The sequence below is a fragment of the Pteropus alecto genome, unplaced genomic scaffold, assembly GCF_000325575.1.
Source record: "Pteropus alecto unplaced genomic scaffold, ASM32557v1 scaffold239, whole genome shotgun sequence".
Classification (NCBI taxonomy): domain Eukaryota; kingdom Metazoa; phylum Chordata; class Mammalia; order Chiroptera; family Pteropodidae; genus Pteropus; species Pteropus alecto.
In genome coordinates, this window is record NW_006494613.1 from 3,906,834 (window position 1) to 3,924,285 (window position 17,452).

General features: G+C 33.4%; 1 protein-coding gene and 1 pseudogene across 2 annotated transcripts; both read right to left on the reverse strand.

The window, feature by feature from the left end:
- Positions 1-1,968: 1,968 nt before the first annotated feature.
- Positions 1,969-2,298, reverse strand: LOC102898818 (annotated as a pseudogene).
- A 2,637-nt stretch (positions 2,299-4,935) lies between these two features.
- RBM11 (RNA binding motif protein 11) lies at positions 4,936-15,003 on the reverse strand. Of its 2 annotated transcripts, none has more exons than XM_006926229.3 (5): positions 14,845-15,003; positions 11,431-11,593; positions 9,662-9,734; positions 7,746-7,842; positions 4,936-6,130 (listed from the first exon to the last, which is right to left on the reverse strand). In XM_006926229.3, exons 1-5 carry the CDS (start codon positions 14,938-14,940, stop codon positions 5,843-5,845), a joined length of 717 nt encoding a protein of 238 aa, XP_006926291.1. In that variant the 5' UTR covers positions 14,941-15,003; the 3' UTR covers positions 4,936-5,842. The 2 variants fall into 2 exon arrangements, with proteins under 2 accessions (XP_006926291.1, XP_015455654.1); XM_015600168.2 differs by having other exon boundaries at positions 4,936-6,151.
- Positions 15,004-17,452: the final 2,449 nt, after the last annotated feature.

A 17,452-nucleotide genomic window follows, 5' to 3' on the forward strand; every position in this document is an offset into this window, starting at 1 on the left:
CAATTACTGTTTTGGTATTAAAAAAAGAAAAAAACAACATAAGTACAAAAACCTAAAGATTTTATTTCCTCATATCCTAATAAAGTACTCCATGACCCAAGATTTATATGTAAATTGAATCTAGAAAAATTCTAAAAGAAAACATGATAGATTTTTTCTTAATTTTTGATTGCGAAAGGCTTTTTGCATATGATAAAAGCCCCAGAATCCATAAAGAAGACTGACAGATTTGACAATATATTAACTATATGAAATTAAATCTTCTGGAAAGAAAACACAAAAAAGAAACTGGAGAATTATTTAAAACATATATAACTAAGAATTGATTTTCTTAAAGTGATTTTAAAAATCAGTAAACAAAACTTCTTTTTAAACCTGATATATTGATATATTGACACCAGTTTTTATCTTCTCTTCCACCAAAAATTTAACAAAATGATTAAACAAAAGGATTAAAATAATAATAATGATAATAATAATAATAACAATAAGTATTAAGCCAAAGAGAATAAGAGAAAACAGTAAAATTTTAAATATTCTTTAGGTATTTAAGAAAACCAACCAACCAAACCAACAAAAATCTCTCTTAATCATACATCTTACTTGAGTTATAATCCTATTATTTCCCACCCATTTTACAGCAAGACATTTGAATAAGTTACCTCTTCTTTCAGTCTATTTCCTCTATTTTCACTTGAAATCTCTCTGATCATGCTTTTGCCAAAATCATTTATCTAACATGTCTAATATGAAGGATCACTGCTAAATCTCAGAATCAATTCTAAGTCCTCATCTTTCCTGGCCTACTAATAATATTTGACACAACTAATCACTTCTTCCTCCTGGAAACACTTTGTTCACTTGGATTCCCAGACTCTACATTCTTCTTCTTGTCATTCTACTTTATTGGCGGTTCTTCCTCATTTCCCTATGGTATGAATCTCCCTAAAGTAATCCCCTATGAAAAGTAGCAATACTCAGGGCAGAGTCTTTAGAACTCATCTCTTTTCTATCTACATACACTTTCTAGGAGATCTCATACATTCTTAAAGCTTGAAATCTCATTGATGTGCCAATAATCCTAATATTTAAGACTTCAACCTAGACCTCTCCTCTGGACTCCAGATTTGTGTGTACAAACTTCTTGATCTCTCCTATTAGATTTCTGGTATGCAAATAATAATTAGCATGTCCAAAATTCTGCTCCTAATTTTCCTCCAAAACTTGCTTCTTCATAGTTTTTTTCCCATATCAATAAATGATAACTTCATTTTTCCAGTTACTCTGACCAAAAACCATAGAGCCATTGTTAACTCTATTCATTCTCTCTTTTCCAGTATTAGAATGCTTAGTGAATTGTAAGCTCTACCTTCAAAAATATGCAGAATTTGCTACCACTTTGATCTAAGCAGCCATCTTCCCTTGCCTGGATAATTTCAATAGTCTCAATATTTCTGCCCATGTCACAACTTCACTCCCACCCCCCATTCACAAAACATCCCCACTAAAAGTCAAAGTCCATATAATGGCCTATCACGTCCCATTATCTTCTGATCTCATCTCTTTCTTGATCAACTTCATCTACTACACTGGCTTCCTTCTCTTTCTTCTAAGCATGCTTCTTTTTGGGGTCTTTTGCATCTGCTGTTGCTTCTGCCTGGAGTGCTCGTCCCTCAGATATACACATAGCTCATTTCTTCTCCTGGTGTGGCTTTTTTTTTAGGAGCTAAAAAAGAAATTTGTTTATTGAAGACAAGAGGATGCAAGCAATATAAAAATCAAAACCTTATCTGGTTTTAATTGGCTTTTCTTTCTCTTGTCAAACAGGAGTGGGATTTTATGTGTTCATATTTCAAGGGTCCCAATCTGCTCATGAAATCCTTATACAGGCGGCAGCTGTGGGACAGAGAGATTCCTTGACTCATTGGGAGAATTCTTATCAGAGTGGGAGTAATTGCTCAGTGCTTCCTACTTCTTTCTTTTCTGCTTCATGTATACTACAAAGTAGTCATTGCATGTGATGGTGAGCCTAGCAATTAGTGAAAATAAGCTCTGGAAGCCCACTCTGCCTTCTCGTCAAGAGAAAATGTAGGGTCAACAATGACTCCATGATTTTGGGTCCAGGTCCTTCATTATTTTGTCCATAGCCAGAGAGTCTTTTTGATTTTCCAAAAATCCAGGAAACTCCTTTTCCATGAATACTCTCAGATCCTCCTTTGTTAAGTAGCCTTTATCCCCAGAAAACTCATGAAATATAAACATCATGGTTTCCATGGTGTGTTCCATTTGAGATGGCATTTTGGTGAGGTCTTGGTGGGAGGTGCAGCAAGGTCACTCAGCTGGCTAGGACACACTGCCAGTGAGCAGAGCGTCAGGGCACCTCAGTAGGTGGGGGTGGGCAGAGGCAGCCTGCTCTGGCTTTTTAATTCCTAATCATATCGCTATATATTTTTTCCTTAACAGTTATTAGTTATTAACATCCCATCTTATATTTCATTTTATTTATTCTATCTTTCTACTAGAATGTTCCACAAGAGCTGGGATATTTTTATCTTTTTCAGTTATTGCCATATCCCAAGTCCTGTATCTTAAGAGGATGGGGTGGGGCGGGGGGTGATACTGACAAGAGGCAAGTCGTTTAAATTTGTACCAGCTTAAAACTTGGAGCCATTCTTCTTAAGGAGTGAACAGCAGGACTGAAAATGTGAGAACAGCTGACAGTCACTATAGAAAGCTTTTGGGACTTCTAGATCACGTGTGTGTGTGTGTGTGTGTGATTCAAGTGATTGGCTTCCTCCTCCCAAGATTTTTCTTCTAGAGACTCTCATGCACTCCCATTGCACTGTTTACTTCAATTATAACATTACCCAGAAATTGCCTTTTTAACTGTCCATCTATGCCAGTAGACCATAAGCTCTTTGAATGTTGGAACCATACATTTTCAGTTATGTAGCCGCAGCACCAAAATCTGTGTTTAGAATATTGTTGACTGATTTATTTAATGAATTGAATACTCCGAGCAGGGAGAGCCTGAATTAGGTCACAATGAGAAGCTAAGGCCACTTAGAAATAAAGGGAATTGTGTAGAATAACTCCCAGTGTTTTATTATGCAGGAGAGTCTGCAATGTTTCCTTTATGATTAACTTGTTGGTGGGATAAAATCACTGAGGCTGTCAGGCTGGGATAAGCAGCTGGGCTGAAGGTTACTTTCCTAACCAGGATACTACCATTTTTCTTATATAGAAATAGAAGCAAATACATTATTTATTAGGATTCAAATAGTGTGTTGGACTGATCAATAGTATTCACTTAAAATATATTAGTTTGTATCCTTACATACTGGTTATGTTCTTTAGTTGCAATGCCAGTAGCATATGTTTCTTAATCCTTATAAAACCTGTTGGTTATATAACAAGATGGTATTGGAAACTCAAAAGGAAATTTTACCAGGAGTCAGAAAATAGATCACTTGTTCTCACTTGCTAGGGCAGTTTTTGCATGCTCATGAAGTAATTTCTGCAGGTTGGGCATGATTGGGGATAAAGAGACTTAGACCACAGTCAGGGCAGCATTTGACCTTGTAGAACTCATTAGGATCAGGCAGAATAACATCATTATAACAACCTAAGAAAATACTGCTTAGCGCAAACTGTGAAGGCTGTGCTCATTCAACCTTCCTGGGCTTGAAGTATAAAGGCAGACATCATTCTTTTTAAAAGTATATATTTTTAACGTTTTGCAGTTCAATATAATTTTTATGGAGATTTATATATTAGCTTATTTTCAGCGAAATCAAACCCAGGCTATCAATTCACTTTTCTTAATGAGAAATAAGAACTTGCAGTTCTAAGATTTTAGTTCATGTAACAGTATTTCTGATGTAACTGGCTTTATTAGAATGTATGGAAATAGAAAATAGAGGTAGAATATGGACACCTAAAGATTCAAGGGTATGTTTTGCACTCATCATTTTGACCAACTTTAATTATAAGTAATTTTTCTCATTTTTCCATTGCTTGATGCATTACAGAAACTCATTTAAAAAACGAGAATGGATGATTGATTTTTGTTCTCAAATTCCAAGTTTCTTCTAGCATTTAAAGTAGAATGTGCACATTACATTAAAAATAGATTTTGAGAATAGAGAATTAAAATTGTAAAAAGAAACCCTCTAAGGCAAATAATTTAAGTAATTTCAACTCAAAAACATAGTACTGGGAAAATTGATCATTTAAAATTACATAGGATTGTAGATGATATGAACATTTTAAGGGAAGTTTTATATTTCTAACAACAAAAAACATTGGGTAAGTAGATGACTCTGCCTTCTGTTCGGTTCAAATTGATTGATGTGAAGTTAATATTGAGGTATTTCCTGCCTTAATGACAGAAGTTGCAAGAATTCCTTGCAGTTCTAAGATTTTAGTTCGTGTAACGGTATTTCAAGACAATCTTCTTACAAATATGCCACTCTTACTTGCTAAGAGACATTTCTCATGTACATATTTCCTGTAATGCCAATCACATTGAAATTTAGGGCTAAGGTAAACTGTAAGGTATAAAAATTGAATAAAAGGCTGAAGCGAAGTTAATGCATTTAAATATATATTACTTTCTATTTACACAAATATATTTTCCCTTTGGTATAATTCTAAATTGCAAAAATGTGAATTTAAAAGGAAAAAAGTTATCATTTCCAGTTTATATATTCAGAAACATGAAAGTATATACATCAAGCCATCAAGCAGTATTTAGATTTTCATGTTGATCAGATGGAAATACTCTAATATTTACATTTAAAACTTTACTGCACTGTATATTTATACAGTTAAATTCAGTTACTCACTTTGCTAAAAACATATTTATTATTTTAAGTAATATTTCTCAAGTGCTATGCAACATGCAAAAGAAATATCCAAGCATAGTTTTTCCTATTAAATTCAATGGGTTACTTTAATTGAAGATGCATGATTGTTCCAATTAGCTTTAGTAAATATATTCACAAATTTTAGTTTATGTTGAGCTGCAAAGCTAACAAAAATGTCCAAATAAACCAATAAATTTACATGTAGTCTATCTTCTAAAAATAAAAGAATCAAAAATAGGAAACTTGATGTGATATTAAATATCATACATGAAATATTTTATTGTTCATTTTCAAGACTTAAATATGTCAAATATACCCTCCTAACTCATTTGCAAAAGAGGTGGATAATAAATTCTGACATAGCCAACTATTTTTGTGAAATACAATAAATGAGAAGAGACAGATATTCATGTTCACATACAATTGTATAAAGAGAAAATGATGCTAAAACTAGCCTGTGATAATCATCTTTCCTTTGGTATCACTGTCATATATCCTCATTTTGTGAAATTAACCTGTAAGGCTCAGAAATAACATATTTAGACATAAAAAATTGCTTGCTCTGTCTTTGTTGGGAACCACATGCAACTCTTAAATATTTGCACTAGTTTCATTCAGAAAACCCACCATTCCATATAGGCAACAATCTAGGACAGCGTAGTGCCTTATCCATAACTGCTCAGTGACTTTTGACTGAGAGTTTAGTGCAATTTCATCATCAGTACTGAAATATAACAACTCAAAGTGTATTTCTTGCTGACGATGTGTCAACAAAACCATTACAAATACAAGTAGTACATTTTATTATTGTTTTTGTCACTCAAGACAAAAATTCAATAGCAAATCAGATGTTATATTATTACATATTTCAAAAAAGAGAAGAAAGCCATGAAATTGCTTATGTAGTACAATTGATTTTTTTTTTCTTTAAAGAGCATTATACAAGTACAGATAAATTTTATTTGAATATAATACTAATATCTTTTCTTCTTTTTACACTTTTGGAACTTTTGGCTGTATTCACTTCCTTTATTGTTTTCGGTGCTACTATCACTATCACTGGTTTGTTTTTGCCTCTTTCGTTTCTTCATCTGATAAAGATCAGAGTCATGTGGTTGTTGGTGAGTCCATTCATAGGAGCTGGGTCCAGCTTCTAGATTTGGAATGTGATTTAGTGAAGGAGACACGGATGTGCTATTAGGAAGTGGTGCTGTCATCTCACAGTAAGGAAGCTGCAGTGCTGGATTATATGCATGCCACTGCTGTGAGAAAAAGACACTCATCTACCAAAACAAGCCCAAAAAGTTAAAAAAAAAAGTTTACAGTTTACATGCATTATACAAATAATTATGAGCAAACCAAACCATGTGTTAGTGTAAGAAAGTTAGTGCCTTTTCAAAGTAGAGATGTGGTAGTTGCCTTAAATGGTTAACACGAAGATAGTGTACAGCTTACAGCAATACAGATTAGTCCTGTCCTATAAAAACAAAATGCAAGCCACATATGTAGTTTTAAATTTTCAAGTAGCTACAATACAAAGATAAAAGAGAAACAGGTATAATTAAATTATGTATTTTATCTCAAAATATCTAAAATATTGTCATTTCAACATATAACCAATATAAAAATTATTAAGGTATTTTATTTTTTTTTCATACTCACTCTTCCAAATCTGATGTGCATTTTATACTTACAGCATATCTCAATTCAGATGGTAAATTTTCATAGAAAATACTTGATCCGAATTTACATGACAAAAAATTTACAGTTGAGAAAGTCAATATATATACCCAAGTTCTTTCAAATATATCTAAGTTTTCCAATAACTGTATCTGTTTTAGGTTTTAATTTAATTCAAATTAAAAAAATAAAAAATTCAGTTTCTTAATCTCACATGTGGCTAATGGACACTGTATTGTATAGCATGGTTAATAGTTATGATAGATACTTCTTCGTTTTTAAAGTAGTTTTTACCTCAAATTTCTAACTATTCAAAGTATATTAAAGATTAATAGAAATAACATAAGAGTGTGTATGTATATGTGTGTGTTTTTCTTATCTCTACAAAAGATAAAAATGCTGGGAAGAAGATATGACAGCTTCAGATGAGAACTGGTTGTTTACTAATATCTTACGGTAGCTAAGAAAAGTTTTTTCTAAAAGTTAAATTATCAATTTTCCTTATGTATACAAAAGTGAAAATGGCTATTTAAAATATCTGAAGCTCACAAGTATGTTGGATGTTTGCAAAAGTCTCACCCTGTGAATCAGAATACCTGTGTTATAGTCTCACATCTGTCACTAACAAATTGTACAATCTTGGGCTTGTCAATTAATATTCCTGGACCTCAATTTTATTATGTATAAAATGAGGAGTTGGATGACAACAATTTCCTAAGTTCCACTTAAATATTAAGGTCATAATTAAGATTTCTAGGCCAGAACCATATTTTTGAGAGTCTTTAAAAATAATCATTTCCTAAATTGAGAATCTCTGCCTTATTTAAAAGTTATTTTTTAAAAAATCCATGTCTGAAAGCAATATATTTGTGATTGATGTTTACATTATAAAAAAATGCTTCACTAAATGAAATTATTCAATTCTTAAAAATATCTTTTAGTTATTTAAATAACAAGTCTCTACTCGAATTTTATTCCCTTCCACCCCTTCTCTGTTGATGTATTGGCTGTGTGCTGAGGTACTACGTATGGGATTTAAGACAATTGTGGTAGAGCAAACAGCCATCAGTGGGAAGTACTCATAGAAGCTTCTGCCTTTGTCCCAGGTTTAGATTTAAGCTCCATAAGTTTCATATAGTTTTCATATTCACAGTTTGTATCATATTATATATTGAACCAAAGACATATAAAACTTACCATTTTCTGAAAGAAAAAATATTCTTGAGGTAAAGCTGCATTATTAGTTGGAAAGAACTGCATGGGAAGAGAAGGTCTGCCCATGACTTCTTCATTTCTTTGGGGAGGTAAAAGAAAACATAATGAAAAATTAAAATTCCTACCCCCAAAGGTCCCTTTTTCTTTAAAAAAAAAAACAAAACAAAAAAACTCTTCGTAACTTAAAGAAAAAGAACTTCTGTAAGAGAGCTCAGTTAAGATTAATTAATTTTAAACACACATACATAATCAGTTATTATACTGATAATGTGGTGACACAAAGGTACCTTAAGTCTTATGAATTATTACACATTGAAATCTCAATATTTAATCAAACTTGGTTTTCTCATGGGAAAATGTTAAGTAATGTTATACTTATATAAAGACAAAGAAAACTTAGATATGAAGATAGGACAGCAAGTCATTAACAATCATCAAGGACACATTTAATCTTTTATAGATTATAAAAAGTGAAAAAAGGTAGACATTTTTTCTCAATTTATTTTTGAAAGTATTCACTGTTTATATAAATTATGCTCTTTCCTAAATGGACTGCTGATGTTAACATGAACCCACATTTGCTGATTGTTTCTACACATTAAGATAATAAGAATCCCTAATTTAAAAACCGTGCTGTCCTCACTATGGAAAACAGTATGGAGGTTCCTCAAAAAACTAAGAATTGATCTACCATATGATCCAACAATCCCTCTACTGGGTATTTACTCCAAAGACTTGAAAACCCATATCTGAAAAGATATTTGCACACCGATGTTCATAGCAGCATTATCCACAGTGGCCAGGACATGGAAACAACCGAAGTGTCCTACGACAGATGACTGGATGAAGAAGCTGTGGTAAATATATACAATGGAATATTACTCAGCCATAAGAAGAGATGAAATACTGCCATTTGCTACAATGTGGATGGACATTGAGATAATTACGCTAAGCGAAATAAGCCAGACAGAAAAAGTTGAAAATCACATGATATCACTTATATGTGGGATATAAACCTAAAAACAACAAATGAATAGGACAAACAGAGACTCACGGACATGGACAGGCCAATAGATTAGTGATCACCAGAGGGTAGCAGGGAGGAGGAAGGTGGAAGGTAGATGCAGTAAAAGCGGTCAAATATGTGGTGACAGAAAGAAATCTAACTATGGGAGGTAAACACAGTGTAAATATATATATGCCTTATTGTTAAAGGGTACAGCTGAAACTTATTGGATTTCATGAACCAATGTCACCATAAAAAATTAATTAAAAAATAACAATAATAAAAAAATAAGTAAAAATTGTGCTGTCCTAAATTTTCAATAAAAAGTGTAATATTTTCTTGTATGGAGAATAAATTCCAATATTACAAATATTGGCTAGATTCTATAGCTAGTCTTCATTAGTCTACTTGCTTCAGAGTATTCTACAATTTTAATGCTAATAATACTAAGGTGAGAAAGGTGAAATTAACTCTTGAAATTAAGGGAAAGGTAGAGACAAAAATGAGGGAAGAACAGGAAGCAATCAGATGACTAGGTAGAGATTCCGTTTGTAAGTGGTGAGAGTGATATCATAGAAACCTTAATAACAGTATCTCCACGATTAATTGCAACGAGACCTTGGATGTGGACATGATTTAAGAGCTACAAAAAGAACAAAATAAGGAACACAAAAAATATAAATTGCTCCCACCTACTGCTGAAAATAATGACTGAACTTAACTGAAAATATTTTGTCACTTTTAATGGTTTCAGAAAAAATGAATTCCTTAATTTTATCCTTTGTCTAAATGATAAGATTTAAAATAGCCTAGAAGACATAAAAAATCTTCCTGGGATAAGGAAGAACACATTTATTTTCTTTACCTTCATAAAAAAAAATATTTTAATTACCTGTAGCTGTGTGAATTTATCTTAACACAGCTCTCGAAACTTTGGTTAGCTGGTTCAGAAGAGCGAGAACTCCCTTTAAAAAAAACCACAATAACGGATTAGTTCATGGTACAATTACTTTGAGTTCTAACATTAAACCATAAAAAACTCCAAACCCAAGAGGATGTAGTATTGACTAAAATTCTAAATTTATATATGAAGATATATGAATGTCTTCAGTCTTCCAAGTAATATTTATAAATTGTTTATATTATTATAAATGACTAAATTATAATCAAGCTTTGTCCAAAGCAATGTCTCTACAAAATAATTATATTGACATGGAACCATATAAGATATATGATGTTTTATTCTATACACCTGTAACCTAAAAAAGGCAAATGCCCTTCAATACATTGAATAAAGATGTGGTACCTATATACAATGAAATATTACTCAGCCATAAAAAAGATGAAATACTGCCGTTTGTGACAATACAGATACATTTTGAGATTATCATGCTAAGCAAAATAACTCAGACAGAAACGTTGAGAACTATATGATTTCACTCATGTGAGATATAAAACTGAAAGCAACAAATGAACAAGACAGAGATGTATGTACACAGACAACAGTTTAGTGGTTACAGTGGGGTGGGAACGGGAAGATAAGGGTAAAGAAGGGTTCAAACATATGGCGACAGAAGGAAAAATAAATAAATAAAAATAGCAAATATTCAGTGTTAGTTGCTTCCTGTGTATAAGGCATGAATTCTTTAAACAACACTGACAAAACCCAATGCAATATTATAGCGGATGCTAAGCAGCTGGCTAGGAAAGTGTCAGAATATAATGTCCTGGCCCATTCTATCAGCCTGTACGAGTTGACGGTATTTGAGAGAGTGATGGAGTCCAAAAAAACACTTTTTTTTAATGTCTTCTTTGCAAAAACATTTTAAAAAATAAAACAAAAAGAAGCACTTTTCATTTGCAACAAGGCATTGTTTTGTTATTGTAGTTTTCAGTACAGCAAAAGGAATAAAAAACAAACAAACAAGGGATATATCAATAAGCCTGACTCATTTAGGGCAGGGTGGCAACATAAGCATTGCAAGCATTGCAACATAAGCATAAGCACTGCCTCTATTAGTTCCTCCAAGCATAAAAGGGCTGGAGTATTAGCACAATGTTCTCTGGTCATTTTATCAAAGATGATCAGTTCTTCACATATGTGCAGGAGAAGGTACTTGAGGCCATTTATATCAGGAATTTTTCCTCTACCATTATGAAGGGTCACTCTGCAGCTGCGTTTGGCCAGCTGCTCTTACAGGGACTTATATCCATGGCAATATATAGCATGGTTCCCTAGGAGAAGTACTAAGTCATCCACCCTATTTTCCCAATAGTAGGTATTTGATACTATACATTAGCAATGAGAAGATCAGCAAATAGCCTTGCTATATAAAAGCTAGAGTTGTGTGTCCCCTGTTCATTTAGATTTGTTTAATTTATAAAAACCAATAGCGACTATCATAGATACTTGCTGGCTGATACCAAAATTAAGAACATCAAAAATTTTAATACAGAAGAGATGCAATAGGGTTGGCGATATAACTGGCAATACTAATTAATTATATATCATTATAAATTAGACATGTTTTGAGAAAATTTAATAGACACCACAGGGACATTTTTTGTTCATATGGTATATAAAAAACTAAATGCTTATACTTCTGAGAACACTACCACCAACAGTACACACATGCAAGATTCATCAGTGATAGGACCTACCAAATCGATACTGCACATTAATAGGTCTTCCATATAAACGAATTCCATTCAGCAAAGCTATGGCATACGACACTGATTCTGGGTGTTTAAAGCAGACAAATCCAAAAGACTTCGGCTTTCCTTCTCTGTCTTTGCATATAGTCACTTTGGTTAATGGCCCAGCCTATAAGAAACTTAAAAATTATTTTCTCATAAATCTAAAGATTTTTTTACAGTCAGATAAATCAAGTATATTAAATTTTAGACTAAAAAAAGGTTTATAATGTTTATTTCCTATTTGTTTATTCATCATCCAAGTCAAAAGGTAAGAGAGCAAATCGTGTTTGGTTAATTCAAGGTAATAAATTAAGTGTGCTCCAGTTAAAAAATGTTAGCAGTAACAGCTTTATGCAACTCTGCTAATAATGTATTTTTCTAATAATAAATATTATACTCCATCACACTTTCTTGGTGTTTTCTGGCCATCAAGATTGATTCATGGTGCTAAGAATAGGAAATTCTAGGTAATAATTTCCAAATCTTAAAAGGAAAGCTATCTTACCCTTCTGTTGGGCTTAACAAAACGATTTAGAGAGCATTTCAATCTAAGTAAGTGTATACTCAATACATAGTTAAGTGTATAACTCAAAATAAATTGACAAATCCAATGTTGGCTATGACAAAAAAACTGGTAACATACAGATTTTTTTTTCTGTCAACATGGTGTTTTTTCCATTGAGATATGCTTTAATATGTTTAAGACTTTTAAGTAGGTGCATTATTTATAACAGTGGAAAATCAGAAAGGCTCTAAATCCAACTGGAGAATATCAGGTCATGTTTTATTATTAAAATGGAATACAATACCATATACTGAAAATATTCAGATTGCATCAATAGTAAAACCTATAATTAAAAATATGGAGTAAAAAAGCAGTCAGATATTGTAAAAAAAACCGAGTTAATTACAACTCAGAAAAAATTTACATCTCCACCATGATCAGAGGAAGCACTTACAAACTTATAAACAGCTAAGATTCGATGGTAAACGGCTCAGACTTTTTAATTGTAAAATCATTAAAGAGTGACTGCTTTTCTCTGTAGAGATGAATAAATATGTTAACTGCTTTTAATCTAAAGAAAAATATTGTCTTCAAAATAATACTGTATTTTAGGACTCAGTTTTCTCTTCGTTGTCTGCTTTCACAGGGACTGAGTAGCTCACCCTTCCTTCTGGCTTCAAGGGCCACTTCACCAATAAATCTATTTTTCCTACTCACGCCTCTTCTATGGAGACAGTCTGCTAGAGATCTCAACGTGATTGTACTTCAAACTCAACATTTTTGAAAGTGAACTCATTATCCTCAAAATCTCTATTCCAGCATTCCTTAAAAGTGCAAAGATATTAAAATTTACCCTCTTACTTCAAAGGATAATTAGAAATTTGAAAGACACTAGTAAAAGGATAAATGTATAGTAAAACCAATCTTAATCAGGACTTTTCCACTACTGATATTAAATACAAGAAATCACAAAGGGGCAGAATATCTTAATTGTTTTGAATTTTACAAATTCAAAGATATGTCAAAGCATCTTTTTAAGATAAAATTCAACAAGATTCTTGCTTGTAGCAACAATCACATCAGCTTTTACAGTCTTTTTAAATCAGAATGAAACACATAAACTGTGTTGGGTTTTGCTGGGTTGAAGCCTTTCTAAAAGATACCTCACTTTAGCAAATCTTTCTAGAATATAGAAGGACCTAGGCAAAAATAAAAACACATGCTTGGTTGCCTGATTTGTTAGAAGAGATAAACATTTTATTTATGTAGAAATCACAAAAAATGAGAATAAATATACTGTCTTATAGATCCAAACAACTGATAGAGATCCAGTCTCTACTGACTAGAAATAATGTATGTGCATGTGGACCTTTGACTCACCCCAACTTCCCACCCTTTTTGTTTTTAGAAGCTCAACATAAGCCTTCTGGAGAAAAAGAATGATTAAATTTTTCTTTCTTTCTTTTTTTTTTTTAGAGTGGCAAGTTTCAAAAGATATTGGGGGGAAAATAACTATAGGAAAAGACAATTGTTAGAGCAGTTAAAAAGAGCAAGAAAAAGTTTTAAAAGATGGCGAATTATTAGGATAAGCATAAAAGCCTTAAAATCAACAATATTATTCAAGTAATAAAAAGTTTTATGTCTTGGATAGAAAATTGTGTTATCAGAAGGGATTATCCCTACCAAATTGTGTGTACCTATAATTAACCGAGGGGTGCTTTAGTTCAGAGACAAAGGTAGGGCCTTTTGAAATCTAAATAAAGAACACTTTTCACCACTGGTACTCACACTTCTGGAAATTTAGCATTGTTATTGTTTCCCTTGGAACTTGCCCTTATTCTTATACGGGAAGTAACTCTCGATTTCTCTTCATGTTAGCATTAGCAGTATGATTTGTAATAGTAGTAGCAGCAGCAGAGAGCAGCAAACAGTTAAGTGCCAAGTTCAGTTCTGTTTTACTTGGATTAGTTTATTTAATCTTCAAATATCATATTGTAGATACTACTGCTTCCATTTGACATTTGAAGAAACTGAGGCACTGATATATTCATTTACTTGCCCAAAGTCACATTGCTGATACAGCTTTGCTATATGATGCATTCTTCTTTTGCAGATTATCCTAAATTACAGTAATTAACTAAAATTTTCCCCTTTTAGAAAGACCAGTCTGTCTCCTAAATTTGTATGCCTAGTACTGGACCCTTAAACAGTTAGATGAATCGCTGAATGAGACTATCGCCTTAGCAACTGAGACCTAGATGTATACAATAGGTGTGTTTACAGGAGAGATGAGGCTTAATTCCGGAGGTAACAGGTCTCAAGAGTTTCCGGAATGTCTACTGGGTATGAAATTATGGAAAATGGCCGGATAATTGATTGGTCACAGTCATGATTTGACTACGCAAATCATCTCAAATCTCACTTATCATACCAGAGTAAAATCAAAGGGCCTGGGGGAAAAGTAACGGAAAGGGAAGCACTTAAAAATCCGTATAGCTCATTTCGCTGGATTTAAGGCGTGAGGATGCTTATCACTCCACGGCAGAGCGTGACTCGGCTGTTTTGTTTTGCCCCAGCACACACACAAGGCCCAGGCAGCCTCCGCCAAGCACTTACTCAGAGCGGAGCCCAGTCAGTGCCCATCCCCAGGACTCTGCACTGGGGACGGGAGTGGAGCGCACACTCAGCCATTTCACTACCCAGCTGCTCACCAGGAGACAGGTACGCCAAGGTCGAACTAAATTAAAATCAAAGCACAGGTTAGGGCGCGAAGGGGGCCGGACTCCGAATGGTTCAGGTGCGCCCCGCCATCAGCTGCGCTTCAGGCTCGACGCGCCCCTTCGCCTCCAATGCCCTTTCCCCACCGATGGTACCTGAAGGAACAGCTCGTAAAGGATCTCTTCCCGCACACGGGCCTCTAAATTCCCCACAAACACCGTTCTGTCGGCCTCCTCCTGAGCAGGGAACATCCCTCCGCTCTTTGCCCGAGGATGGAGGAGGAGGAGGTGCCGAAGCCACGCCCTCTTTCCTGCTAGCTGCGCTGCCGAGGCGCGGGGGTGGCGGGGCTGGCGACGAGAGCGCAGGCGCCGGGAGCCAGGCAGAGCTGCTTGGCCACGCCCTTCGGCGCCCCGCGGGGACAGCGCACAGCGCAGTAGCATGCATCTGATCCGGCTGGGGTCGTGGGCGAGTGAGTGAGAGTAAGAAAGATTAGTGTGAAGGGCAGTTTGCCCTCTTGCTTGCGGAGTGCCCTTCGTATTCCCGGGCACGACATTATTAATTGCTTCTGGATTTATTCAACCACTATTTAAAATAAAATGTCCTTAGAGATTATTTAAGTTTTACTAACTGCATTCCAGAAGCTCCCGGGCTAATGGGGGGAGGGTGGGGGTGGAGAGATTAGTTTCCAAAGAGTAAACCATTAAATCATTAGGATTTTAAAATTATAGTCTTTCTTTCAAAACTCTACTATGTGTTATGCTGTCTTAAATGTCAAGTTGGTATTTTCAATATGAGCTCTTTAGAATGGTAAAGATGAAAATATATGAGATTCATATTACACTGTCATATCAAAAGCACAAAGCAAAAAGAATATGTCAAATAGGAAAGACTATTGAGTATAAGCTGGTTAAGAAGAATCTCTTAACACGTGTGACAATACATTTTCTATCTTCCCACATTTTGAAATAATGTGGTTTATTTGCATCTTTGTTAGAGAAGTGCAATTGTTAAAACTAAATTATGTGGAAGGACCTAAGTTATATAGTGGTCTCTAATCAAATTTTAAAAACGAAATCTCACATAAAATCCTAGAGATCAAAAGAATCAAAATAATTATGAGGTTTCATCAGCAATTAGATTTTTCATGATTTTTAAATGAATAACTCATTTCGTTTGTGGATCCTTTGAAACAGCTACCCAGACTTTAGACTAGTTTCTGCTCATCGATGGTAATGTAAATTAAAAAACTCTTCTGTTCTTAAAATACCTTTGGAAATTTACAGAGACTTGAATTTCCAAAAAAACCAATTTAGTTTTGAAATTACACTGCATGTATTTAGAATAATTCTCTACTTTCCTGGCTACTAAAGTCCATTGATGGAAGGAAAATAAGAGAAAAATTAAGTAAATGTGAAAAATATAGGTTTATAATAATTAAAAAAAAACATTTGTTATGTTAAAACTGAGCATATACATATATACTTTTAATTTTCAAAGTGTAGCTCTCAAGGTAGCATTTTGAATTTTAAAATAGCCATTGAGTTTGGGTTGCAAAATGACAGAAACATGAAAAGACCATATTTTATACTTGACAGCTTGATGGATATGGATTTTATTATTGATTTTATAGTATATAAAGACAACTTAAGTTTGTAATCAAAATGAGCATAAACCACAACTTTTTCTGACTCTTTCCATTTCTAGCATTTTCTAACATCACTTTTGCTCTAGACTTTCAACAAATATGTTCTTCCCGACCACTTCTGAAATCCTGAGGTTAAGAGGAATGTGGAAAGATATAATTAGCTTTTTCTTTCCCTTAAATTCAGCTTGTGTGGTTGAATGTTTGTGAGTTATTACAGAGTTTTTGACTTAAAAATCTTTCTTACCACTGCTAACTAATAGGGAAAAAACAAACTACCTCACCTTTTCGACAAACAGGGTGGAGCAAAAGGTCAGGGATCTTTTACATTAAAACCCACCGGACTGTGACAACCCTACTAAAGAGAAACCTTACTGAATTTCAGAATTTCTTTTTTAGTGAATTTGGTTGCTGCTTTTACTTTGATCAGATTCTAAATGAGAGTGTACATATTTCTTTGTTTGATGTGCTGGGCAAGATCTGGTAAGAACTTGATAATTTGATTTATCTTTAAAAACTATAAAATAATCAATATAGTTTGTATTGTGGGATAGAGAATGCTATGACCTTAGGGTATAAAAAATATAATTATGGGTACTAATGATATCAAACAGATTGTTATGAAGAAAGTTTGTGTATATACATATGTATGTATGTGTACATGTTTGGTAAATTATATATTGTATATATTCAGATAATTAGTAACTAGGAAACATTTACAAGGAGGTGTAAATAGAGAACAAATAGAAATATTTAAGAAATGTTAGAATAATTAAGTAATAGGGAAATTCAGTATTTGAACATTATGACAATAAATATCATATTTTAATTTCATTCAAATAACCCTTCTTTTGAGGAAAACTTTTATATAGGTAAGTTGTCAGTTGCAAAGCAAACAAAGTAAACATATACTTTTCTTTTCTTTTTTTTTTTTTTGGTCCTATTATGCTAAAATCTTACCAAAACTGGTTTATGATAATAAAGTAGAACTTTCTTTTCCTGGTTTCTGGTAATAAAATTTACTAATTTTAGTAATGTCATTTACTACTTTATGGCATTGAAGTAGAACTACTTGTTCTACTTTGTGATAATAAGAAAAGTAAGAAATTTAAAATCTATGA

Bases quoted from the DNA above. Each gene is read 5' to 3' on its own strand.
- RBM11 (XM_015600168.2), bottom strand. From the start codon at position 14,940: ATGTTCCCTGCTCAGGAGGAGGCCGACAGAACGGTGTTTGTGGGGAAT. The intron at 9,735-11,430 runs GTAGGTCCTATC...TTTTTTTTAAAG, and splicing joins TAATGTGCAGTATCGATTTG to GGAGTTCTCGCTCTTCTGAA. The intron at 6,152-7,745 runs GTAAGTTTTATA...TTGTTTTGGTAG, and splicing joins ATTTTTTCTTTCAGAAAATG to ATGAGTGTCTTTTTCTCACA.